The sequence below is a fragment of the Protopterus annectens genome, chromosome 10.part0, assembly GCF_019279795.1.
Source record: "Protopterus annectens isolate FY-2018-M chromosome 10.part0, PAN1.0, whole genome shotgun sequence".
Classification (NCBI taxonomy): domain Eukaryota; kingdom Metazoa; phylum Chordata; order Ceratodontiformes; family Protopteridae; genus Protopterus; species Protopterus annectens.
In genome coordinates, this window is record NC_056744.1 from 1,055,303,069 (window position 1) to 1,055,327,485 (window position 24,417).

Below are 24,417 nucleotides of genomic sequence, written 5' to 3' on the forward strand. Positions count from 1 at the left end.
TTCTTAAGTGAGGAGGGTGGGTATTGAATAGGCTGTCTTTAAGTTGTACTAGCACTTTGTTTACTTGGGTCTCTAAGTTAACATTAAAAGAGAGAGAGAAAGATCTAACACAGATCTTAACTATCTTTGAGAGGTGGTTGTAGGCAAAACGTTAAAAGATTGATCAGTGATAACAGAAATAGGGGCTCCTTTACACCTTTGAGCTGTGCAAACAGCACAGCATTAGTCTTGCTAGTATTTACAAGTCTGTTGTTAGATAACCAGTTCGAAAGTAATTCAAAATCAAACTGGAGCTTTGCAGAGATTTCATGAGATGATTTCCCACACATCATCTGCATATATTATGCAGTTAACTTTTCAGAGGTCCCAAGGACCTTGTTAATAAATAATGATATGGCATGCATAATGGCCCATACCTAAGGCCATGCACTTTCCCTTTAACAATGCCTTTTATGAGGTTCCAGTACAGGTAGTTCACTAAGGACATTGTACCTGGAGCCTTGCGTGCTACTGCAATAGGTCTATGTGAAAGTACTGTGATACTTTCATGTTGTATATGCTTATGACCTTACTTATTGTGTAACATAGCACAAATCAAGCTACCAGATGTACCCATGCAGCAGAAGCAATCCATTAGGAATCCAAGAAGACATTCATCAGTGAACCACATCTTCAAGTGTGCTATGTTGTAAGCCATCTTTTCATTGCCTGCGTGTTTTAGTTGGCAGTCTTCATTCAAGATTCCATAGCATATCCAGCATCACCTGCAACACACAACAGTGGACACTGTTATATGTGGCATACTGCTTGTTTTAATGGGTAGCACACATCCTGCACTATGTACCTCTCAGGGTCTGTTTCTACCACTTGGATGACTCTGTGGCAGGTTATCCTCCCATGAAACGTTGCTAATGTTCACACGCACCAAATTAAAGAATCAAGGGAACTGCCTCGATGTTGTACAGCAACTGGCAATTTAGGCAAGAAAGACTATAAAGCTGATACGCAGGAAACTATGTGGTAAAATGGGATCTTGGTAGTAATGTGAATGCTAACAATAATATTGTAAAAATGTCTCCAAACTGTTGATTATTCTTCTGCTGTATATATGCTCTTCCACATCCAAAGGCCTCATGTCAAAGAAAGTGAGTAGAATCCTTGAGGCTGATACCTGTGAAATTACTAGTGTGTTCTCTCTTGGATGCTAAAAATGCTTTTATTTGGGATGATAACTGCTCCGCAAAACTAGGTATCCACATAGATGGATCATCCCCACATCACTGATTCCATGTCTAAGTGACACATATCTGCTCCCTTATGGTATTCCTTTCTCACACAGCAGTGATCAACAATATTCTTGTCATGAAAAGGAAGGTATGTTTACCACTGCTGGACCCACCTGTGCAACAAAAGAGCTTCAATGACCATTGTCACGAACACTAGCTCGCAGTGAAGTCACTGACACTTGCTGTATTTTGTTAGCGGATTAGCAAAACAAACCTCCTGTACACAAAAAATGCTGGTGTTCAGAATGGAGGAGAGATACAGGTCACTCATTTACATATCTGTGAACCGCCCCACTGCATTTGATTTCATCATTTGTATATGTGTTGTCTCATTTGCATGCAGGCACTTAAATGCATGATATTATGCACTTATTTGCATACCTTGAATACCATGCTATTATCCAGTAGTGCAGTCATCCTGTGTTATCCCCCTTTCCTAACATCTACTGGCTAATCATACCATTTGTTTTAAAGTTGTGTGCTATGTTTCTTAATAAACCCAATACTTTTTTACCCCTTCATAACATATATGAAGACCTGCTGTTGCTTTTGTAATTAGCCTAATGAATCTATGCATGACGTTGGACAAAACAATCATAAAATGGTAAATTTTGGAATGTCCAAAATGCTGCTTAAAAGAAAAAAAAATCTTCATGTTCATGAATATGTGGTGTTGTCAAAGTAAATGAATTCAATAGAGTTAGTTAACTTGTATGTTTATAAGTTCTGTTTCCCATTTCCGATGCATCAACTTGACATTTGTCAATAATTAATTCTGTCAGCCGATCCTGATTTTGACTATAGTAAAATGATAACATGGCTGGAAGGGGAACAGTCCTGTTTTCCAATTCAGTTCCTCATCACCCTGCCATCTAACACTAAAGTTTACGAATTCTGATTTTCTATATTGTGGGCAGGGTTCAGAATATTGCTGTTGAAGTACAGTTTTCAAAGGCAGGGTCCTTTTATTCATTTACTTGCAGTAGGCCTTCATTTTAGTGTGTTGGTATCACCCAGTGTTGATTTTCAGGTAAATATTACTTATCAAATTATTTTACCATCAAAGGATACCTGTACAAATTAGGTGACGTTTTGATATTTTGTTGTCATATTATCACTGGGCAGACCTTTGTCCATAAATGTAATACTGGGTTCAAAGTTAAGAATAAAATCCAAAACATTTTAATGACCTTTAATAAGACAGTCGACCATTTAGAACAGAAAAGTATTACATCTTGTTAAACTAAAGACAACTGAAAAATGTTGATGAATACATCTTACAGAAGGAAGAAAGCTGTTGGATGCTACAATTTGTTCCTGTTCATTTCAGAAAAGTGATAACAGACACAGCAAGGGCTCATATAACTATAGAACAGGTTGAGAAACTAAAATATGTAATTTCTATTGCTCAAGATAAGGCATTTATTATTTTTAAAATTATAATTGCATTCTTGGTGCCAGAGACTTTGTCAGCTGTTTCTGTGTATTGAAACTGCTGATGCAGAATGCCTCTTTAGAGACTTATTTGGCATGCATGCATGCAGACAGAATAGAATTTTGTAACTCCCCCTCCATTGACAAAAAAATAATCCAAGAATTATTAGTTTCTAGAGATTTATCAAACAGAATCCACCCACTATATACTCATTCTGAATGTCAGTTCAACAGCTTTCATTTGTCTTGCATGACAGCATATATTTTTGTTTTGTGTTTGTGTCTTGTACAGTTAAATAACAGATAAATGTCATTTTTTTCTTTCCTTTTCCCTTTTTGTAGAAAAATTAGAAATTATTGAGCCTACTACCTCTAGTCCTCTTACAAGCCCAGGTTAGTATCCATACATTCAGGCAGTATGTTTGGGTACTCCGTGCATAAGTCACAGGCTTCCACCATTCTGTTAGTACATTGTACAACGAGTGATTAATATCCGTTTCAAGTGCTGCTTGAATATGGCTTCCATTGCTTGTGCACAGCTGCTTCTAATCATTTGAAGGTTTAGCTCTGCTAGATCCAAACATTTGTGCAGTTTGTTTATTTCACTGGAATTTTATATTTCTGTCTACTGCTAGCAAGTAAATCAGGATTTTTGTATTATATGCATGAATTGCCTTGATTGTGAAGTGCCATGCAACCACGATGGTGTAAGTTATCAAATGATTCTCATTCCTGGGCTGGCTCTTAATGTAATCTGCTCTGGTGATGGTTACGTTATCATTCAACATGCTTTTGTTAATCATACAATAAACCACAGTTGAGAAACTCAGGCAGAGACTCTGTAATTTATATGAACATTGTAATCTGTCTTGCATGAGTATCTCAGTTTTCTACTACAATTTAACTTAAGTTTTACCGTATTGGGTTGCGAACTGTATTTGACGAAAAAAAACATAAATTGCTTAGAAAATATTCAGGTTGACAATATTAAATATCAGTGGAAACTATTAATATCATTAATGTTTTTCTTTTACTTTGATTCACAAGTGGTTTCTAGTAATGATTACATTTATTAATAAAGCTGCTTCTCCCAAAATGCAATGAGTCTGTAACTGTACATGTAGCATTCATATATTTGCAATAACAATTTTGTCAGAAGCGTTTTTGAGTTAACAAGAGCAGTTTTTTACAGTTGTACTACACAGATCTATAATATATTCAATTGAGATCACTTAACTAAGACATCTTTGAAATATATCTCTCCTTAAAGCTGTAGTAACATTAAACTACAAAGGTAATGTGCAGTGAATAATGTGTTTTTGTTTGTGAGTGACACAGTGGTGTGTAACATTTATGCAGTCTCTCTGGATTATTGCATGTAGTTATCTATAACTGGCAATACATTGAAAGACAGCTTTATATGATGTGATGTATATAATGGATATAGTGACAGTCCTCTATATTGCAAAGATAACTAGGCGATGCCTTTCATTAGTTTCGATGCCTATCCCTTGTCTGAATCACTACATTTTATCATACAAGTGCAGAAGAGTGGGTCACAAAGACGGACATATTAACTGCAACCTTAAGCCTGGGATTGGCTGCTGCTTAGGTAACAAGAAGGTGTGGCCAAGAGCTGGCCAATCCAGGAAAGAATCTACCTTTGCATAAGGTACTACTATGTTAACATCAAAAGCAAATTCAGTAAAAATTCAAAGACAGAGGTGCACAAAGCAAGTCATTACATTATTGAAAATAACAGTTCTTGCTGTCTTACTAAGGCATTTCATGCAGAAAAAATTGTAATTTTACAGAAAAGTGTTGTTCCCCACCTTTTCAGATCTACACTTCCCCTAAGTACTGTATAACTGTCTAGTGATTATAATCAGGCAGGATGAGTAAAATGATTCTTAGAGTAGTATGGAATCTATGGAGTCTGAAAAGAGTTCAGAAAATTCAGAACCTGTACCTCACCAATAGAAAGCCAGTGCTAGCTTGGCTCAGAAGGGAATTATGAATCAGAAAATGAAATTGTTAAGTATACATCATGAACCGTTTATCATTTTGCAAGAATGGGATGCTGTCTACATAACTTCATTAATGCCAGATTTTAATGGATATCACAAAGAAATCAGATATGACATGACTTGTGAATAGTGTAGCATTTTCCTACTTTTTATCCAAAATGTAATGTATATAAATTATATTAAGTGACTTGCATGTGCCACTCTTTCAATCTGATGTGAATACCTATAATAAATTATAAGACACTGCAGCATTTATTTGACTGCAAAGCTTAACATTTCTGAGAACATCAACAAAACATGGAGAAGGCATGGAAAGTTGGATGAAATAATAAATGGGTGACATATTAAAATGCATTCTTATTTTTCAAAAGCCAAGAATCATATTCTGTGCTGTTGACATTTAACAGCAAGCGATATCATTTACTTTTTAGAGTTTCACTTTTTTATCTATAGATATTGAATTTTTGATTAGTTCAATATTTGCTTTAGCTGTTTTGCAATCATTTTGTTTAAAATTTGTTACTTCCACCAACTTTGTAAACTGCTTTTTCATAAAGTACTATAACAAAAGTTGATTTCAATAAAGTTGATTCTATTTTTGTGTCTATCTATACTATTATTCAAAATCTCAAAGAGTGCTGGATATGATGCTAATCCTAAATAATTAAAATAAATGTTCCCATAGCTGGAAATAACTAACTTCTGCCAGTCTCAGTCATTCCTGAATTCCATCACAGTTATGTCTTTCCATCTCCCATATAGGCTTAAGTAACACCAGTGATCTCCTACGATCAATGGAAGAAGTTGTGATGGCATAGTCCAACCACATAGGAGGCTCTGCAGAATTTGTCTTTAGGAAAATGTGTGTGCCTTTTTTCTCTCTCTGTCTGTCTGCCTGTCTGTCAGTCTGTCAGGTGTGTGTCTGTTTGTGTGAATGTGTGCATAAGTATTCATGCTTTTTTTTCCGAGGATGCACCTTTGTCTGTCTGTGTGCATGAGTGTACATGTAACTATGTCTGTATAGAAGTGCGCAGGGATGAATGTCTGCTTGTCTGTTTTCTGTGATGTAGTGTAAAGTCTTTGTATATTTATGCGTACTTAGAAGTTAGTGTTTATGTGCTATAAGGAGTTCATATTTCTTCTATAAGCTATTCATCAATTTGCTTGCATTTCTATGGCCCTCAGCTTTGCTATGTCCCTTCTATGACAATGATATCAGAACTACAAACATTCCCCTGCCATTTGAATAACATCATCTTGAATTCCTTTGTAATACCTTGTCTTGCTTCTTCTCTGCATATTACTTTTATATTGGCCTTCCCTGCAGGTTTCACATAATGCTTGTCTTTTAGTCATCTGATGTCATTGCCTTAGAGTGCCTTTGTATTCTATTGCTTTTTGTCTTGTAAATGGCACCTACATCTCTGTAATCTTCCAAAGGTATCTCAAAACACACAATGTAAACTATATTACATAAATCACTTCTACTTTGACAAGTTTCTGATTTATTCCATCTACTTCTTGCATGTTAGTTTTAGAAAATATGTGTGCGTTCTCTGGAAAATCTCAGGTTGAACCTTCTAGACCTCTTCTAATTTCTCTTGCACAGTGATTAGAAATGGCAAATTTTTCTATTGAATTGACTTTAACTGTGATTCACACATGTTGTGTACCCATGGCAGATCTATTTTTGCAGATGGTTGCTAAGCAATGAGCTACTTAGTTTGTCAGATATGTATTAGATAATGAATAGCAATGGAAGTCTGCTCAAAGGACCACAAAATAAGCATAAACACTAGGCTACTTCATGACTGCAATGTTACAACAGTTGATGTGAGATGAATGTCACAATGAAGGCAAGCTAAAGTAGTTGAGCCACAGCATGCAAACCCACGTAATGTAGTGCCATGTAGCTGCATCTCATCCATGCCTGGTACAAGAAGGACAGCATAACTGACATTAGGTAGAAGGCTGTTAGGCTACACATAAAAGCGCCAACTCTGTTCATAATTTGCAGTGGGAGAAAATGGAGTAGATATGAAAGAAGTGAATGGGAGAACAACAAGCAGAAAAAATATACAAGGGTCATCATGAGGTATAAAAGGAGGAAGAAATGGTACATTTTTGTTGAGAAAGTGACCCTTTTTCATATATAGAAAAGAAGGTTAGGTGGAGAAGACGGCAAGAGGATGTTGTGAAGGTGATAAATGGGGAAGGATCAGATGGAATTGTCAGACAGAGAAACATAAAATACAGACTAATTGGCAATAAACACACACAAGCTATGGAGTACATTGCACCAACACAGACATAGAGAGGATGCACAAGTTGTGATGGAGAGAGTTGTGCAACAAGCAAGGAAAGAGGAATGCTATATTAGGGAAGGGAAATTCCAGAATGGGGACTGGGTAGGGTCCTGGCATTAGAAGGAAGCCAGACTGATCCAGAAAACAAAAAACCCAGACATGACTTGTCTGAGTGGCAGATATTAGGAACTAATTGGTATTCCCATGGAATGAATAGCAATATACTGAATGCAGCACTTGTGCAACTCCATGAGTTTTGCCAGAAGGTGCACTGTATTCCACCTCCTATGAAACCACACTTGACACCAGTACCATCACCTATGTATAAAAAAACATATCCCATGGTACTCATTCCTCATAATCTATCTACTCAGAAGTGAACACATACATGATAGCCCAAGCTCACTCTTTAATCCTAACCCCAAAAGTAACCTCAAAGACTTACACATATTAACACGGAACCTTAGAAGTATATGTAATAAAATGACCCCACTGCATGCCTGGATGGATCAAAATAAACCTGACTTACTAGCCCTTACTGAAACATGGCTACACTCCAATGTAAAGGACTTAATACTTCCAGACTTTGCAATAAACAGATGCGAAAGACCTAAAAAGAAATGGGGAGGGATAGCCCTTCTATATCCTCTGAAATATCACACCCTACACCAGTAATATCCCCATCTTTTCTAATGCTGAGGTACTAATCACTTTTTTGAACCTCAACACAACAAAAATAATTTGCATAACAGTAATATATATCCCACCAGTTCACAATATACCAGTGTTGGAAAATATATTATCCTGGACATCCCAAATAATAAATCAAGAAGCAATAATCTTAGGAGAAGTAAATATAGATTGGCAGACCATTGCTACCAACTCCCCCATAAATACTATTAATCTGTATTGTTTTTAACAGGTTAACAATAGTCCAACGAGATACAGCAAAGATCTTACCCACCAATCCACCCTAGACTTGATCCTAGTGTCCCGCCCCACCAATTATCCCTCTTCAGGTACACTGTTTCTTTCCCTAAGCGATCATTTGCCAGCTTATTCACTTAGAACAAACTGCCAACAGCTAAAAGTACACACTGTAAAATTGGTTAGGAATTTAACTAATTTTTGCGAGCATAAATTCAACAATCTCCTACATGAAATAGACTGGACACCCCTTAAACTACTACCCTTAATGACACAGTACTACACTTTTCTAACATCTTCCTTCATATACTTAATACCCAACCCACATTCATATGAAAATAATGAAAAAGAACTTAGCTCCATCGCACTCTAGGGAATGTAAACAACTGATGAAGTAAAGGGACCTAGCCTGGAAAACCTGGAAACTAAACAAAGACAAACAAAACCATGTCTACTTCATAACACTATATAACAAAGTGACAAAAATTAATCAATGAAGATAAGAAATCATACTATTCCCAGCTGAAACTCCAGCATAAAGCAATCCCCCAAAAATGCTGGCACTCCATATCTACTCTACTTATCCTCGGGACAAATAGAGATCATGTGTCATCCCCTAATACCCCTCCATCACAAATAGCCAAAAACTTTAACAAGCACTTCATAAAATCCATAGCAGACCTTCTAACTAACACCCCTAATACTGCACCCCCCACCCTTCAACCTATTTACTCACCAGTCCTATACCGTCAACCATACCTTTCAACTATTCAGATTGTTGCAGAATGTCCAGATTTTTGGCTCATATTTTTGGTCTGTTCCTCTCAAAGTGTGCGCTTTTCTGACAAATTCCAAAAAGGTATAGTCACCACAATGCCCAGACATCCATGGAAGTACACTTTATTACTAAATACATTATTAACTGTTTAATTGATTACGTAATCCAGTTCACTTATGGTTTATAAGGGAACCTATGGAGATGTGTCTTTGACTCTGATGAGGCCTAAGTGTATGTAGGTAAAAGCGACAAGTCCTTTGTTGTATTTTTTATTAATAAAGTGTACTTCTGTGGATGTCTGCGCATTGTGGTGACTATACCTTTTTGGAATTTTTGTTTTATTAATCACCTGGTGTGATTTTTGGTTGTTCTTTTCTGACAAATCACTGGGATGATCTGAGGATTGAAGTCACTAAATAATGGTATACATTTGAGTTTCAGACTTCATGTTAAAACAAACCCTGTTACTCTAGGAACTTTCTAAGTTTATAAGAGCAAGAGTTAAAATATGTCCCAATTTTTGGGCCTTTGTCCCCCCATTTTATTGGGCTTTGTCCAGATTTCTTTCACTAAGAGGTTGAGAGGTATGCCATCAGCTACCTCTAATCCTGTCATTAATAACCCCCTACTCAACAAAATGCCATACAAACCTGATTCTCATTTCAGCCCATACCCACAAACACATAAAGAAACTGCTACAAAACCTAAAACCCTGCTCCACCTCAGCTAAAATCTTCTGCCACACTACCTCAAACTGGCTGTTAACTCAATCGCCTACTCAATCAGTATCCTTATAAACAGGTCTTTATCCAAATCAGAAGTACCAGCCACATAGAAATAATCTCACATCACTCTGAACCACAAAGGAGACGACTGTATTAAACCAACCAACTTCTGTCCTATATCCATCTTGTCACCCATATCCAGAATTCTTGAGAGAGGTAACCATCAGCAGGTAATGCAATACCCATTGCAACACTACCTTTTAACCCAAAACCAACATGGTTTCTGACCTAGCCACAGCACATTTGCAGCCCTGTTGTCCTTTTCAGACACTGTGAACAAGGCCAGAGATGCAGGATCCTATACATCCTCAGTATTCCTTGATCTCTTTAGGGCCTTTGGCATGGTCTCTCACTTCTACTACTGAAAACACTGTATAAATTAGGCTTCCCATATAACACAGTAACATTGTTTCAGAGCTACCATGAGGAGCATAAACAAGCAGTGAAATGGTCCAATGAACTCTCACCCTTTCTCCACAGTCCTTCTTGAGTCGTTCAGGGCTCTATCCACAGACCCCCTACTCTTCAACATTTTCACTAACAACCTTTCACACTTATTCCCACCCTGGAAACTTCATTCAGTACACTGATGACTCCACCATAATCTGTACCACTCAATCACTACCAGAACTGGAAACTCAACAGTTCTTTACTGCAGTCAAACCCTGGCTAAAATATGCCCAACTTTTGCTTAATCCAAGGAAGACTAAACTAGTGCTCTTTCACAGGAAAAACACCTCCCCTGTCAGGGATCATTTCAACATCTTTGCATCTGACATAACTGTCACAGAAATAGTGCAGGATACCAAACTTCTAAGACTAATCAGTGACAATAAACGTTCCTTCAACTTCTGTATACAGGAAAATATAAAGAAAACTTATCAAAAACTGGGACTCATATAGAAACAAACATTTCTTAAGTACAACAACTAAAGCTACTCCAGTAAAAACCTTTTTACTTCCCTCCCTTCTTTACGGTGACCCTATCCTTACTAGCTTACAAACGTCTACCCTAAGCAAGATCGAACAGTGCTACAAGAAAGCTGTGAAGTTTGCCACAGACTCTAAATATCACATGCACCACTGTAATCCACTGCTATAACTCCCAAACCAACTTGCATTTATTCAGCTATCCACTTTGCACTACCTTATTTTCAAGCCTACTGCCTGCCCTGCGCTAGTCAATCTAGTCACACCCTACACACCAAATCGAACAATATGATCAGAAGGCAAAAATCTCTTAGCTATCTCAAAATCCACAAAGAAAGCAGGTCACTCTATGTATTCATATTCTGTCTCTAAACTATGAAATTCACTACCTCTAGCTATCAGGTCTATGGCTGGCCTAACCCGCTTTAAAGTCTCTTTAAAAATCATCTCAAAAACACACGGCTTTGCTTCTGTATAAATCCAGACTAATGCTCAGCTCTTCCTCTACTTCCACACTAGCTTCATTCTCTTCTTCTGTTACTTCTCACTCCTTCGCAGTCTACAAGATCCTAAGTCTGTCCTCGATCCTTCTCTGTTTCTATGCCGCATCTTCAAGCTACTGCACAGTCGGTAATGCCTCTGTTCTTCTTAACATTCTCACTGTCTTTCTGTATCACTAACTGTTCAGCTATTATTTTCCTAACTTAAACCAACATATTATTTTTCATGTACTATAACAGCTGATGTCATACATTGTACTACCAACATACTATTTGTATACACTTTATCTACTCATAGGTATATGTTTTTAGAATTACTAAAATTGTCTATAATGATATAGATCTATAGAATTGTCCATTTGTGTAGTATATCTTGTAACCTAGTCTACATTCAACCAGCTTATTTTGTATAGTATTCTTCAAGTCACTTGTATTGTTTGTGGGCTATACCGTATTTGTATTGTACTGTATGCAGAGCTTTTCTCCATGGGCCTCCACTGATAATGGGTTCTGTAGACCCAGTTGGACCACCCTGGTAAACAAATAGCAAATAAATGAATGAATAATCAATAAATAAATGTGGGCTAACAGCAGGAAATCAAGGAGGATCCATCCATGTTACTTTCAGTAAAGAAGCTTTCACCCATCCCTCCCAAGAAGCAGCCATAAAGGGCACAATAGAACCTCTAAGATCACCTCCAGCAAGTGAACCATCACTACCCTGCTGAGAGGCATTCCTGGTGATATTGGTGGCCTTAGCATAAGATCCTCCCATCTAAGGAGAACAAGATGTGCTTGGGTTCATGTCGTCTGCAAAAATATGATACAGTGTGGAAAAAATATTACACACACACACATACGCACGCACACACACACACACGCACACACACACACACACACACACACACACACACACACACACACACACACACACACACACACACTACAGACAGCACACACACTCCTGTTACAATCATTTTTCCCACCTTCTGTTACATCCAAACATGCTCAATCCCTCTCCTCTGCTAAAACAAAACAAAGTATGTAATCCTAAGTATACAGCTAATACAGCTAACATACCAGAACAAATTACTGCTAATAGAAAAAAAATGCTTGCATTAACTCTTTGCCTGTCTGTTGCTAAACTCTGCATCCCACTCTTAAATCAGAGCATGATGGTACTTGCTCTAGCACTTTGTACTACAGCAGGTGATACTAATAGCATCAATCACCATCCTGGAAACCTCATTTCAGGCATTCTCCACCGATAAGGGCTCATCATATTGCCTTCGCAGGTACTCCTGGAAGTTAAGAGTCCATGAAGAATTAGAAAATCCTGACCTCCCTGGCACATCGTGTTGGAGTCCTGCATTCTAGAACACCTGAATTAATTACGAACACTCTCTTAGGTTAACTTGATGAGCAAAATTGTAGACCCATGGATATGGACAAATGCTTCCATGCATCTTACAAGTGAGTGCCGCACCATGGTGCTACTGTATATATCTGTAGCACAGCCCCATGGGATGACTTTCTGTAAACATGCTGTATTTTATGATAATACTGGTCATATGCCTCATGGACGTAATGACATGCATATGTAAAGAGTCAGATCAAGCTATGTAGAGGAAAGCAAGGAAAGAAGAGGTTAACTATGTGACCAGAGACAGAGAGAGTCTTGTAGTATAATTTTAGTTCTGACTGGAAACTGTGGTAAGAGGAATGATCTTTAAGAAAAGAAGGAAAAGATTCCCACAGTTTGGGATCAAGGACTGAGAAAGCATGGTTTGTGCAATGAAGCCTTTTTTTTGGAGGGGGGGGGGTTAGAAGAGGACCTAAATGCATATGACTTCCAAAGCTGTATAATGGTGAATTACTGAATAGTCTGGAGGGCAGTAGGGTGTGTGTGTGTGTGTGTGTGTGTGTGTGTGTGTGTGTGTGTGTGTGTGTGTGTGTGTGTGTGTGTGTGTGTGTGTGTGTGTGTGTGTGTTTGTCTGTGTGTGTGTCATTCTTGATATGTTTAAACAGCTGTGTTTTTCCAGTATCATCACTGTAATATGGGAATTTCCAACGAAAGCTTATACACCTGTAACTTTATTTTTGCTTTTGCACTCTTTTTAGTCCCTGCAGCTGTTATAACTACCTCTTCTTATCCACTGAGTCTACCAGACTCTACTATTCCATCCTTCAACATACTCCAAACCATGTTTGAGGCTATTTAGGAGATTAAGATATCCCAGAGCAGCATCATGTTGCTATGTGAGGATATTTTGAACTTAAGTCCTAGTTTTTTCTATTTTCCCCTTCCACACATCTGTATACATCCAATGGGAAGATGTACAATACAGACATGTAGCATTCTGCTCTGCTTCCACATTGACTCAGCCAAGGTCTCCTGCTACCTTACATGTCCCCAGCCTCCACCTGTAATGTAATGCTTCCACTAGTATAAACATGCCAATCCTTTTTCTGCTGTGACTCTGTCACCTGAACTGCAAATCAAATCCAGATTACCTGGTCTATAGACAGGGCTTTATTCCTGTATGCCATAGTGCAACAAATAGACTTGCATTTTTACAGAGTTAAAGAATGAGCTACAGAGTTGAGGAATGAGTCCATCTTGTTAAAGTACATCAGGAAGAAGAACAAATTCTTTGGTCAGTCTCATGAACATTGAGGCAGACAGTGTGATATAACTGGGATCTCATGGCACTGATGTGACCTTGCACTGTCTGCCTGTGGTTTGTGTGGGGCATTCACATATAATGGAAACTTTATGAAGACATGTTGCAACTGATTTGTTTTTTTATGGTCACAAGCTGTGGCACAAATGCAGGCTGTAAGGAATTATCCTGCAAATAGTACAGATGATGGCTGATATGGCATATCAGTGGTTTGGCATAGGGGGCTGTGGAAAGTATCAGTGACAGCACATAAACAACTGCATAAAGTAGGGGGAGAGGTGGCCATAAATACTATCATACCTCAGCATACTATATACACACACTGACTGACATAGTTTGCTCACTGGCACATGTTTACCAACATGGTCATCTAAGTCAGGCAACACCTGGATATGTTTACCACTCAGGAGAATAAGGTGCTGCTGCAAGCCCACTCCACACATGGCATGCGCTGCCTACACAAAGCTCCTGTGGACAAGCAGTATTTAGACCTCATTTGTCAGGGAGTTGTGCAGGTTGTGAATGTTGTGGGTGGCCATAATACATCCCTGCAATATGTTCAATGGAGGGTTATTGATAGGATGCACCATGTTAAGCAAAAGGCACATGACATTGTTTTCGCCATACAAATGTATCACAGAAGATGGACCACTATCACAAACGTTTCTTAATGAATTTGAACATTTTTGCAGTGTCACTTGCTGGATAAGAGGAACAGCAGTAGCACCATCACAAGGAGTAACTTGCATCTGGGATCTGGGCTAGCACCACATATCCTAGTGTTAGCTGAAGATTCATCAGGCTAGTAATGTTCAGTGCAATATAGTACTCTACGGTCCACTGCATTTGTAGGGAAGAACTGAGCAATGCCCACTTGCAAATTTGTATATCCAGGCAGTTTTCTCCCTTCTCTGAGATGGACTGTGTCAAGCCCAGACACTGTAAGCCAAATCAATGTATACCTGCAACAGTCCTATCATGGCAGCTTGACTCCACAATTAGATGATGGGATTAAGCAATAACCCACTCACAGGTGTGGGTTTATCAAGATTTACCCATGGTTGGTGTGGCTTGATCACAAGGGTGAAGCCCGAGTGATTAAACAAAGCAAATCATGGGTAAATCCTGATATACCCATACCCGTGAGTGGGTTATTGCTATTATATGATTGTATTATTTAAGACAGAAATTGCTTACCTTTCTTAAACAATGTCTTTGTATAATAGCACTGTAGTTTTCCTCCACATTGTTTCTCCTTCTTCTGTGTTTTCTGATGTATTGCACATGCTATGGGAGATACATTTCCATGTTTGCACAGTGCATCAGTGGTATTGAAGAGAAGCAACAGGGAAAAGAGAATGTCTGTTGCTATTTTATGTAAAAAAAAAAGGGTAAAACTATGAGGCTAAAATCTGGACATTCTGTGAAGATCTGAACAACTGAGAGATTTGAGAGTCTGTTGATATTTAAGGAGGCTCAGTACAAAAATAGATGGGAAATCAGATATGTTGCTATATGTTTTTTTTTTTTTAAATTTTTGAGAACGTACGTGATGTTTCTCCAGTTTTGCACTAGCCCTCTGTAGCATATTCCAATAGAAAAGTCCAGTCGCTCACTCATACTTTAGTGACTGGACATTTTTATGTTAGTGTATGTTCAGTTTACAGTAGAGTATGTGGCTTTTGTGTTCATCTTTCATGACCTTGCTCCACTCTTAGTGTTGCAATCACCTGTAACTGCCCCCATCACCACCACCTGTTGTGCAAATTGTAACTGCCTCCTGCACATCAGCTAAGCTGTGTGGATATTGTTATATCTGACGAACAGTGCAGACACTCTGTGCACCCCACTGCATGAGTTGAATGGGATAACCAGTGCATAACCTCATAGGTTCATGTTTGTGTACTAGGCTAACAACCAATAGGGACTTTTTAAGCCTAGCCATGCATCCCAAATCTCTGTCAAGTTCTGCTACCCCTGGTACTAGCGTAAGAAGGAACCTGGGAGCTGAATCATGTAAAGCAGAGGCCTGGGAGGAAAAAACATTTACAAACTGCCTTTGTCCATTAGAGATCTGCGTACCAAAATGGGGGTGACATTTTAGTTCCCCATCTAGTTGACCTAGTTATACTTAAATTGGATAAGGGAGAAACCCTGCTTCACATGGATTTCATCTATATTTTGTGTGTCATTTCCCATAGTTGTGGACCAGATGTCTCCTCTTTGACAGTGCTGCAGTGTATTACACCAACCCTCCTTCAGCTATGGTAATGATGCTTAGGTGCCTTCCTCACCTGATTCTTCAGTCTCCATTTCTATAACTTACATGGAAACTCCTGCCAATATCCTAACCTTCTGCTACAAATGTTTGGACATTCCATGTTTTTCAGTCTTGCAGACATAAAAGTCTTGTTGTGGATTGCAGATCTGCATCACAATGCACCCTGTGATGTATCTTGGCTACAGATGTATCCCTTAGTTAGGCTGAGCAACTGCTCCACTGTATTTTGTGTTTTGGTATGTGCTGTGTCATACGTAGTTTCCTGCATAGACCATTGGTTGAGGTTGGGTGGAATTAACAACCAGGACAATAGGTCATACCTGTCTTTGCTTGCAACTGATAATAATAAAGAGCACATTATATGTGGCCTGCTCCTTATTTGTACTATATGTGTGTATTCAGACATGTTTCTCCAGCTGTTGTGAGCTCCTACCAACTAGATGACCTAGTGGGAAATTTCCCGCACAGGAACCTTTAGGACACTTATGTATTCAAACCTTTCTCTCCTGCCATTGTGATCACCTACCTACTAGATGACTCACTGGGAAATTCCTTCACAGGAACCTTTACAGTTTGGGTATATCCCAGATGTGTGAATCATGAGAACAGGCTAGTGGAGGACAAACACATAATAAATAATACCAAAAAAATGTTGGACCACCTTGCAGTTAAGTGAAGGAAGTTCCTTCTGGTTGTTAATGGACTGCAGTCTTTGTGGACTGGGTTGAACCTTGATGACAAAGTATGTGTAATCAGTGGCTTCTAGGGTCTCAGGGAAATAAAGATTTTCATAAAATGGCTACAAGTGAGAGGTCTTCTCTTCTTCAGTACTCAGGAACCATGTAATTTCCTCCACCTACTGCAGGATAATGGTGAGGAACTTGTCCTCTAATATATCATCAGTAGGTCACCAATAATTCCCTGTGGCTATGCCTATTAACGCTATACATACCTTAATGTTACAGGAATAAGCATGCCATGCATCCTCTCAAATCCAGAGGTTAAACAAGATTCATTACAGGTTCTTTGTCCACACAGTTTCCATAAAATCTCCTTGTCCACATGGTAACAGTCCACAATCTTCACAGTCAGGTGGTGGTATATCAGTTATTTTTTGCAAATCCTTTACTTTTGCTTCTGATGGCTACAACATAGAATACTACAGCCACTGACCTATGAGGTCAGTCACTAACATGTGCTACTGAGCCACAGCTGTTGCTACTGCAAACATTGCTCCCCTGATGGACACCTAATTCACGCTAAAAAATCGTTATGCACTGACCTTCTGAATCAGTTATCAGTTTTGGGTTTCATCATTTGCATAAAATGCATGGTTCATTTGCTCTGAGTTCCTCATTTATATGTTATTATGCATTCATTAGCATGATTCGCATATTGCATTAATTTGAGTTTTGTGAGATCATGTAATCAATGTCTCTCAATTAGCTACAACCCAACAAATGCTAATTTGCACTGTATGGTGTGCTAAACATTTATGAGTCCTGGCTTTCATGTTTGTAGCTGAGTTTGAAATTCAGTGCTTTGAGATAGCAGGAAAGTCTTTGCAAATGATAACGTATAACACTCTCTTTTGTATCTTTCTTTATACTTCTCTTCATTAATTTCTATTTTCAAAGTACATTAAATAGCCAACTCAACAATTATAGAAAATAAAAAAATGTTTTACTTACAAGAATTTAGATACACAGTGAATTGTTCCTGATATGAATTCTTGGACACATGAAAAACATAATTTTTCCCACAACAAAGACTCTTGCATTGCTACTTTACTGAGGTAACTTGAAAGAGGAAAGGTTATCAGGACATAGGTAGTAAGAAACTACCATTTTAGAACAAATTTGATCTACAATTTTGGTTAGCTATAGATCTTCAAATGTATTATATGCCAAGTTATGACATCATAAACTAAACAAATTTGGATGGAAACAACAGTTTTTCCCCTTAAATTAGTTCAGATATTAGTAACTAAGCATGGATCTTCTGAGTACTTATGCAGTCAGCTATGGTTCAGAGGGGAACACATGAGGTAGGACAGAAAACTCACAACCGCAACTTAATTATTTAGAAGAAATAGTAATCTGTAGTGCAGAACAGAGGTTTTATACTATGTCGTACACATGCATGCAAAAATGTACTCTGCAGAAGCTAGTGGTATGTTTAAGGCAACGAGCAAGCATAAAGTCATAGTCATCACATATAGAAAAGCGTCAATGGTTCTTGCTAAGCAATATTCCTTAAAAATAAGAATGTGATAGTATGATTCGGTGTTTTGGGTGCTTTTACATATGGGCTACATTAGAACATAGTTCAGCTGATAAAACCAATATATGAAAGGTACAAGATGACTCTTAAAATAATAAAGGCATTTTGACCCCAAATCACCACCAATAGCGGCACAGACTGATTTAATCATTGCACTTAGAAGGCTAGTGAAGCTATAATAAGTATGCAAATAAATAAGGGATAGTGAGCAGTGAATTTGGTGCATGCTTACATGCAGCACTAAAAGATATAGTTAACAGCAGTATTTGTGGTGCAGTTTGACAGAGAAAGCTGCTAGGTTAATTTAAATTTTAGAGCACTTAAGATAGCACAAGGTATGGAAATGGCAGTCAAAGATGTGCAGCTATTGAAGAAACATGGAGTAATTTTTGGAACTATATATAAGCAAATTACTATGTTATCTTTTTAAAAATGAAAATAATAGTTAGGAATATAAAACTTCTAAACAAGCAAAATCCCATACATACTGGAATATGGCACATAACATGAACATATAATGAAATGCAGACAGAAGTAAACAATGAAACAATGCCCACATTATCATTTTTTTACAAAAACTAGAATAGAATCCAAAATAATATATCAGTGGCTCAAAAGGTAACACATTTGCTTTGGTGCTGGGAGATTAGATGGCTGTGGGTTCTAGTCCCACAACAGGTAATCCAATTCATTTTCAAAGTGCTGTAGTGTAGAATTAGGGGGTGCTGCACTCCTGAGTGTGCTATCCTTCAAATCAGATGCTAAATCAAGGTCTCACCTGCTTGAATTGGTAGTAGCTCAGGTGCATGTAATAGATCCCATGTCACCAATCAAAAGAGTGGGGGTCCTTTATTTGACAAATACCTCTTTTTTACGTAAGAGCTAATAATTTCAATTACTAAAATTCTAAATTTACAAACAAAAAAAAAGCAAATAAAATAAATCTGAGTCTGCCAGTGTTTTTTTCCCATTTGTTTCCTTGTTTCTCTGGAGACTCGAAGAGTGTTGCTGTTTTTTTTCTGGCTGAAATAAAATAAATCTCTTTTATTAAAAATAAAGCAAATTACTTCATAGAATGTAAATATATATAATTCTACACGTTTATTCAGTCCATACTTTTTGCCACAGCCAAAATTCTGTTCTCATTCTACAATTTCCTTTTCAGTCCATATTTTATAAAATAAAATTTCTTTCATCATTCACTGCCATATTTGATATATAATGGCAATACAGAATTTATTATTGTATCTCTCACTGCTTCGTCTCTTTCCTATAAACTCCATAAATAACATTTTTATACCTATATCCTCCGTCAACTCCCAGCCTTCCTCCTTACTGATATTCTATCTGTTTTCAAAATACTATGTTCTACCATCATTGTGGGCTTTTTTAGTACAAAAAAAGCAATCCCTGCACATCTCTAGATACCCATGTTCCATACATTATTAGTACTCCATATCATCTCTAATTGTCCTTTTTCACAAATCTTATGTCCATTTGCGCTGTCACATATGCATTAATTTTTTCAAATAGTTGACACACCATTAATCTCCTCACATCATTTATAAAGCTATTAGCATTTATTTAAAGAAAATATTTAAAAATAATCTTTTCCCTTTTTTCATTCTTTTAAGGTTTTTCCTGTAAGTATTCGTGTCTTCTCTTTTACTCTATGACTGAATTATTACTGTTTACTAAATGCCAGCTGATGTCTTCTTTTTCACTTTCTTCTGTACCTTCTTTTTCCTTACATGCAGGGCAATATATTTTCTCCCTTTTACTCTTCCTTCTAAAAGCTGCATATCCCCTTCTCTTCTAAGTACTTTTCTCCCAAAGTCCTCTATTTCTAGTATACTAATATTTTTTGCCCTCATTGTTCCTCCTCTGAATGTACATTTTCGTTTTCTTAAATATTGCAATCCATTAAAACTGCATTTATTTATACTTTTTTTGCATCATGTCACACTTCCGCTCACATAAAGCATTTTCTTTTAGTACATTTTCATGTAAACATCCTTTTTCTCCACAAGGAAAAAAAACATTACTTGGGTTGCCGCCAATATCTTACAATTCCTCTTGCTCCATCAGCATTTATTTTACTAGGTTATTGTTGCATTTTTCCATCCAGTATTTTTAATAGCACAAAACATTCCCATCCCTCAGTCCACAAACATCTACTGTCAATAACTTTTCCATCTCTTGAACATGTAAAATAACATAATAACAAAAGAACATCTAAAGTGTTAATACGCTTACAAAATATTCATTCCACAAGTTTAGATTATTATTATTATAAATAACATAATAACAAAAGGACATCTAAAATGGTAACGCACTTACAAAATATTCATTCCACAAGTTTAAATTATTATTATTATGACTCTCATAACCATTTATGAAATTTTCTAGTCCATCTCATATCGAAATTAATGTCATCGAATGTCTAATTTCCTATCAAAATAAATGTTCTTACCTCTGGAGCAGAAATTCCTAAAGGTACTATTCCATTGTTACAGATATCATATCTGTCCAAGAATCCTTTGTTTTCACATGTATTAGTGCAGTATACCTCTTTGTTGACTCTTAAGTTATTTCTGTTTTGGTTCTTTCATTTCCACTATCATGGCTGTGTAAGTCTCTTTTGTTTCTAATTTCTTTCTGTTTCTCTACTATCTCTGCATCTCTGGTTTCTTCTGTATGCTCATTATACTGTATTTTTGTTTATAATGTTCCCCATGTTGCTTTGTTTCCATTCTCTGGTTCACTCCATTTCTGAAAATCTAGTAATATATTGTACCATAACCTTCCCAAGTGGAGGGTTGCAACACTATATTCTTTTTTTTACATTCACTTCTCCAATTCTTTCAAATGACTTTCCATGAAAAAATTACTCTGAAATGAACATTCAGAATAGCCATCATTATCATTCACAACTTTGTCTCCACCACGCTCCTTCTCCTGACATTACTCTATCATGCAGCACTTGCACACCGTCCTCCCTGCGCTAGGAACAGGACATGTATGTACATTCACCTGCATTCAGATATGAGCACGGGAAGTTGGTCCATTATTACCTTAGGTAACCCCTAAAAGCAGATCACTAACCTAATGGGATCAGCCTGGTCAGCAAAGGATAAACAAATAAAGAAGGAAACAAAATAAATGCAATAGATGCCTGAGGTGTAGACAATTTGGTTCTAACAGTTTGCCTTGGTCCTATATATTTTTTATCACCATAACAAGTGTCAGTTGCTTTCTTTTACAAAGTCATGACAATGCTGCTTAAAAAACTTGGCAGTAAATTCCATTGTCCCAGTATCCTTCAATAAACACAACACACTGAATGACATTTGATGACCTTTATTAAACTTTCATAAACATAACTTTGTTAACCAATATTTATTACAACTAAAAGCTTATTATCATTGATTTTAATCACAGCATAAACATCCATGACCTCACTCATCCTGACCAGTAAGCAGCGTCTATACCACCACTCGCTTAATTATGAAGCAACGTCTCCCACCACTCACTTCATTTGCCATTTATTGAATTACACATCCAACCAAATAAGCAGCCTCCTTACCTCACTTACTTATAAAGCAGCGTCCCACCACTCACTTCATTTGCCATTTATTGACTTACACATCCAACCAAATAAGCAGCCTCCTTACCTCGGCTCCCTTATTTTACTTATGAAGCAGTATCCTACCACTCACTTCATTTTCCATTTACAGAATTACACATCCAACCAAATAAAGAGTGTTTTTACCTCCATTCACTTAATTTATTTATCAAGCAGCCCCCAGCTGCTCACTCTCCTTTCCCAACTCATTGGAATGAACATCCAACACCACCTGTCCCTCTTCTCCATCCCACTCAGCCTGATAAACAACCGCAATCCTCACTATTCCTCCCAAAAAGGGGAGGAGGGTGGGTAGAAAGTTCACTCCAAAATGTGATTCCCTACCCAGCTACACTTGCATAGACCCCCTAAGCCCCTCCCTACCCTTACCTCATTTCCTCACACTCATCTCTCCTTCCCAGTTAACCCTTTCCTCTCCCCATCTTCTTAAATCCCATTCATATATTTATATATATATATATATATATATATATATATATATATATATATATATATATATAAAATATGTCTATCTAATCCCCTTCTGAAGATGTCTCTGGACAAATCGGTTTGTTACCAAACCTCATTTCCTTAATCACTATCATTTCATTGTTGTATTGTACCTGCTAAATGTTCTTAAAAGTTTAACCTGATTCACCTATCTCTTTTACTCAGTCAAAATATTCCCAGAAAAATTAATTTTGTGTGGTTTTGTAAACCAGGATGAGGACCTTTTTCATGTCTATAATTGAATAAAAATAAAGTTATATCCAAGAATCCACATTCACAAGATTTGTCTTGCATATGTTGAACTCATTTTGTAAACTTGTACAGAATATTTTCCAATCTTGTGACATGTTTTTTTTTTGTCAAATGAGACATTAATTATATTCCACTTAAACTGCTATATAGGTGGTTCTACTGGGTTTGATGCATTTTTTAGACATCTATTAGTTCACTTCTTGTTATTTCTACTGAGACCCTGAGGTTTTTAATGGCACTGACCTACTCATATTCCATATCCCTAGTTTATAAATCAAATATTGGTTTGTTGGATTTGGGCATGTATATCTAGGTTTCCTGGTATTAATCGTCATGTTGTTTTTATAAGCCCATATTTCCAGTTTGAAGTTTCTCTTATGCCCCACTGTTTACAACATGCTTACTTAAATTAATGTCTTCTTTGTATGGCTAAAAAGACTTCAGGAACAATGGGAATGTCAGAGATGTAAATGGTGAACTAGTGCAGTTCAAGGATGTTATGTACCCCTCCACCTGCAAGTTTCTACATTAATGAAAATAAGTTGTGATGTACCCACAAAGTCTGTTTCTGTAATGGAAATTAGGGCAAGTTTCATCCTGTCTTCTAAACACTCAAACAAACAAAACTGGTTCTCAGTTAGAAAAAATGAGTTGCAACTGAAAAATAGGTACACATTAACTTTTACACTTACATTTTTCAGCAGGAGTATCAATCAGTGTTCCCATGAAACAATGTTTTCAAATTTAATTCTCATATAAATAATCACAATTCAGTGACTACCTCACTGATATTGCCATAAGTCAAAGGTATAAAATTAAGACCTCTAGTTATTAGCTTAATTAGATGAATTGTTTAATTGAAATATGTTGACTGTGTTTTGATTTGTTAATAATCATTATGTGTGATATATTTAAGAATGACTACAGTTTTATTATAAGGATTGAAAAAGAGTTTGTGTCTTGGCTATTAAATATGTTTTTACACAGCTTGCATTGTTGTTGAGTTCCATTGTGTAAACACTTACAGGTGTGGTTTGCAATACTACCTTAATAAGCTTTAGTATTTCAGCTTGTAGCAGTGGTCAGTACAGCTTTGTTCATTGTGTATTACAAGTGTTTGAAAGGTAACTGTCCAAATCTGGAATGCTCTAATGTTAGTGTACTTGTTCGGAGCAAGGAAGTGAGATTCCAGTTATGTTGTATATTATCTTTCAAACATAGCTCATGGGCTGATATGCAGTAGCACAATTTATAGACTGAACTGGCTTACTTGTAACTGTATCTTGAGCTGATCTGTGGTACTATCAGTCCCTACACAGAGCCATGCATTGGTAAGCAGTACCAGCCATGTAAAACAGAATATTTTTTTTCATAAACATAAGACTTTCATTTCATCTTGGATATGAGCTGTTTCAACTGACCACTCACCTGTTTAATGATATGTGGTGAGATATTTACAAGAGTTCTTTCAAATGTAGTTAGGAATTAAAATTGTGATTCTGAAAAAGTGCACAATACAGGGAGGAGACATTTGAAGGGTCATGGGTGACCAACAGTCTCTTAACTTTTAGTGTGTCTCATAGGGAAGGAAAGTGAGTAACACCTTCTGAACTTGGCATATAAGTGAAAGGTGGGAAAAACCTTCAAATAACAAAAAGGTATACTAAATCTTTGAATCACAAAATTACTTTGTCTTTCCAAGTATTTTCAACAAGAGTATCATTGACTCCCAGTTTGGAAGAGCTTCACAGAGGGGATGCTGTACAGCATCCCAGATTGTACAAGAAGGGAGGACCGCAAACAACATTG

The 24,417-nt window shown here is 37.2% G+C and overlaps 1 protein-coding gene across 2 annotated transcripts in view; it reads left to right on the forward strand.

Moving 5' to 3' along the window:
* NEGR1 (neuronal growth regulator 1) overlaps nucleotides 1–24,417 on the forward strand; it is a 3,526,818-nt gene that overhangs the window by 2,925,116 nt on the left and 577,285 nt on the right. Inside the window, exon 7 of one of the 2 annotated variants that reach the window (XM_044085807.1) lies at nucleotides 3,063–3,113. The exons of the other annotated variant lie outside the window; for it this stretch is intronic. Coding sequence (XP_043941742.1) covers nucleotides 3,063–3,113 — 51 coding nt within the window. The remainder of the gene's footprint in view (nucleotides 1–3,062; nucleotides 3,114–24,417) is intronic. 2 annotated transcript variants of the gene reach the window in all.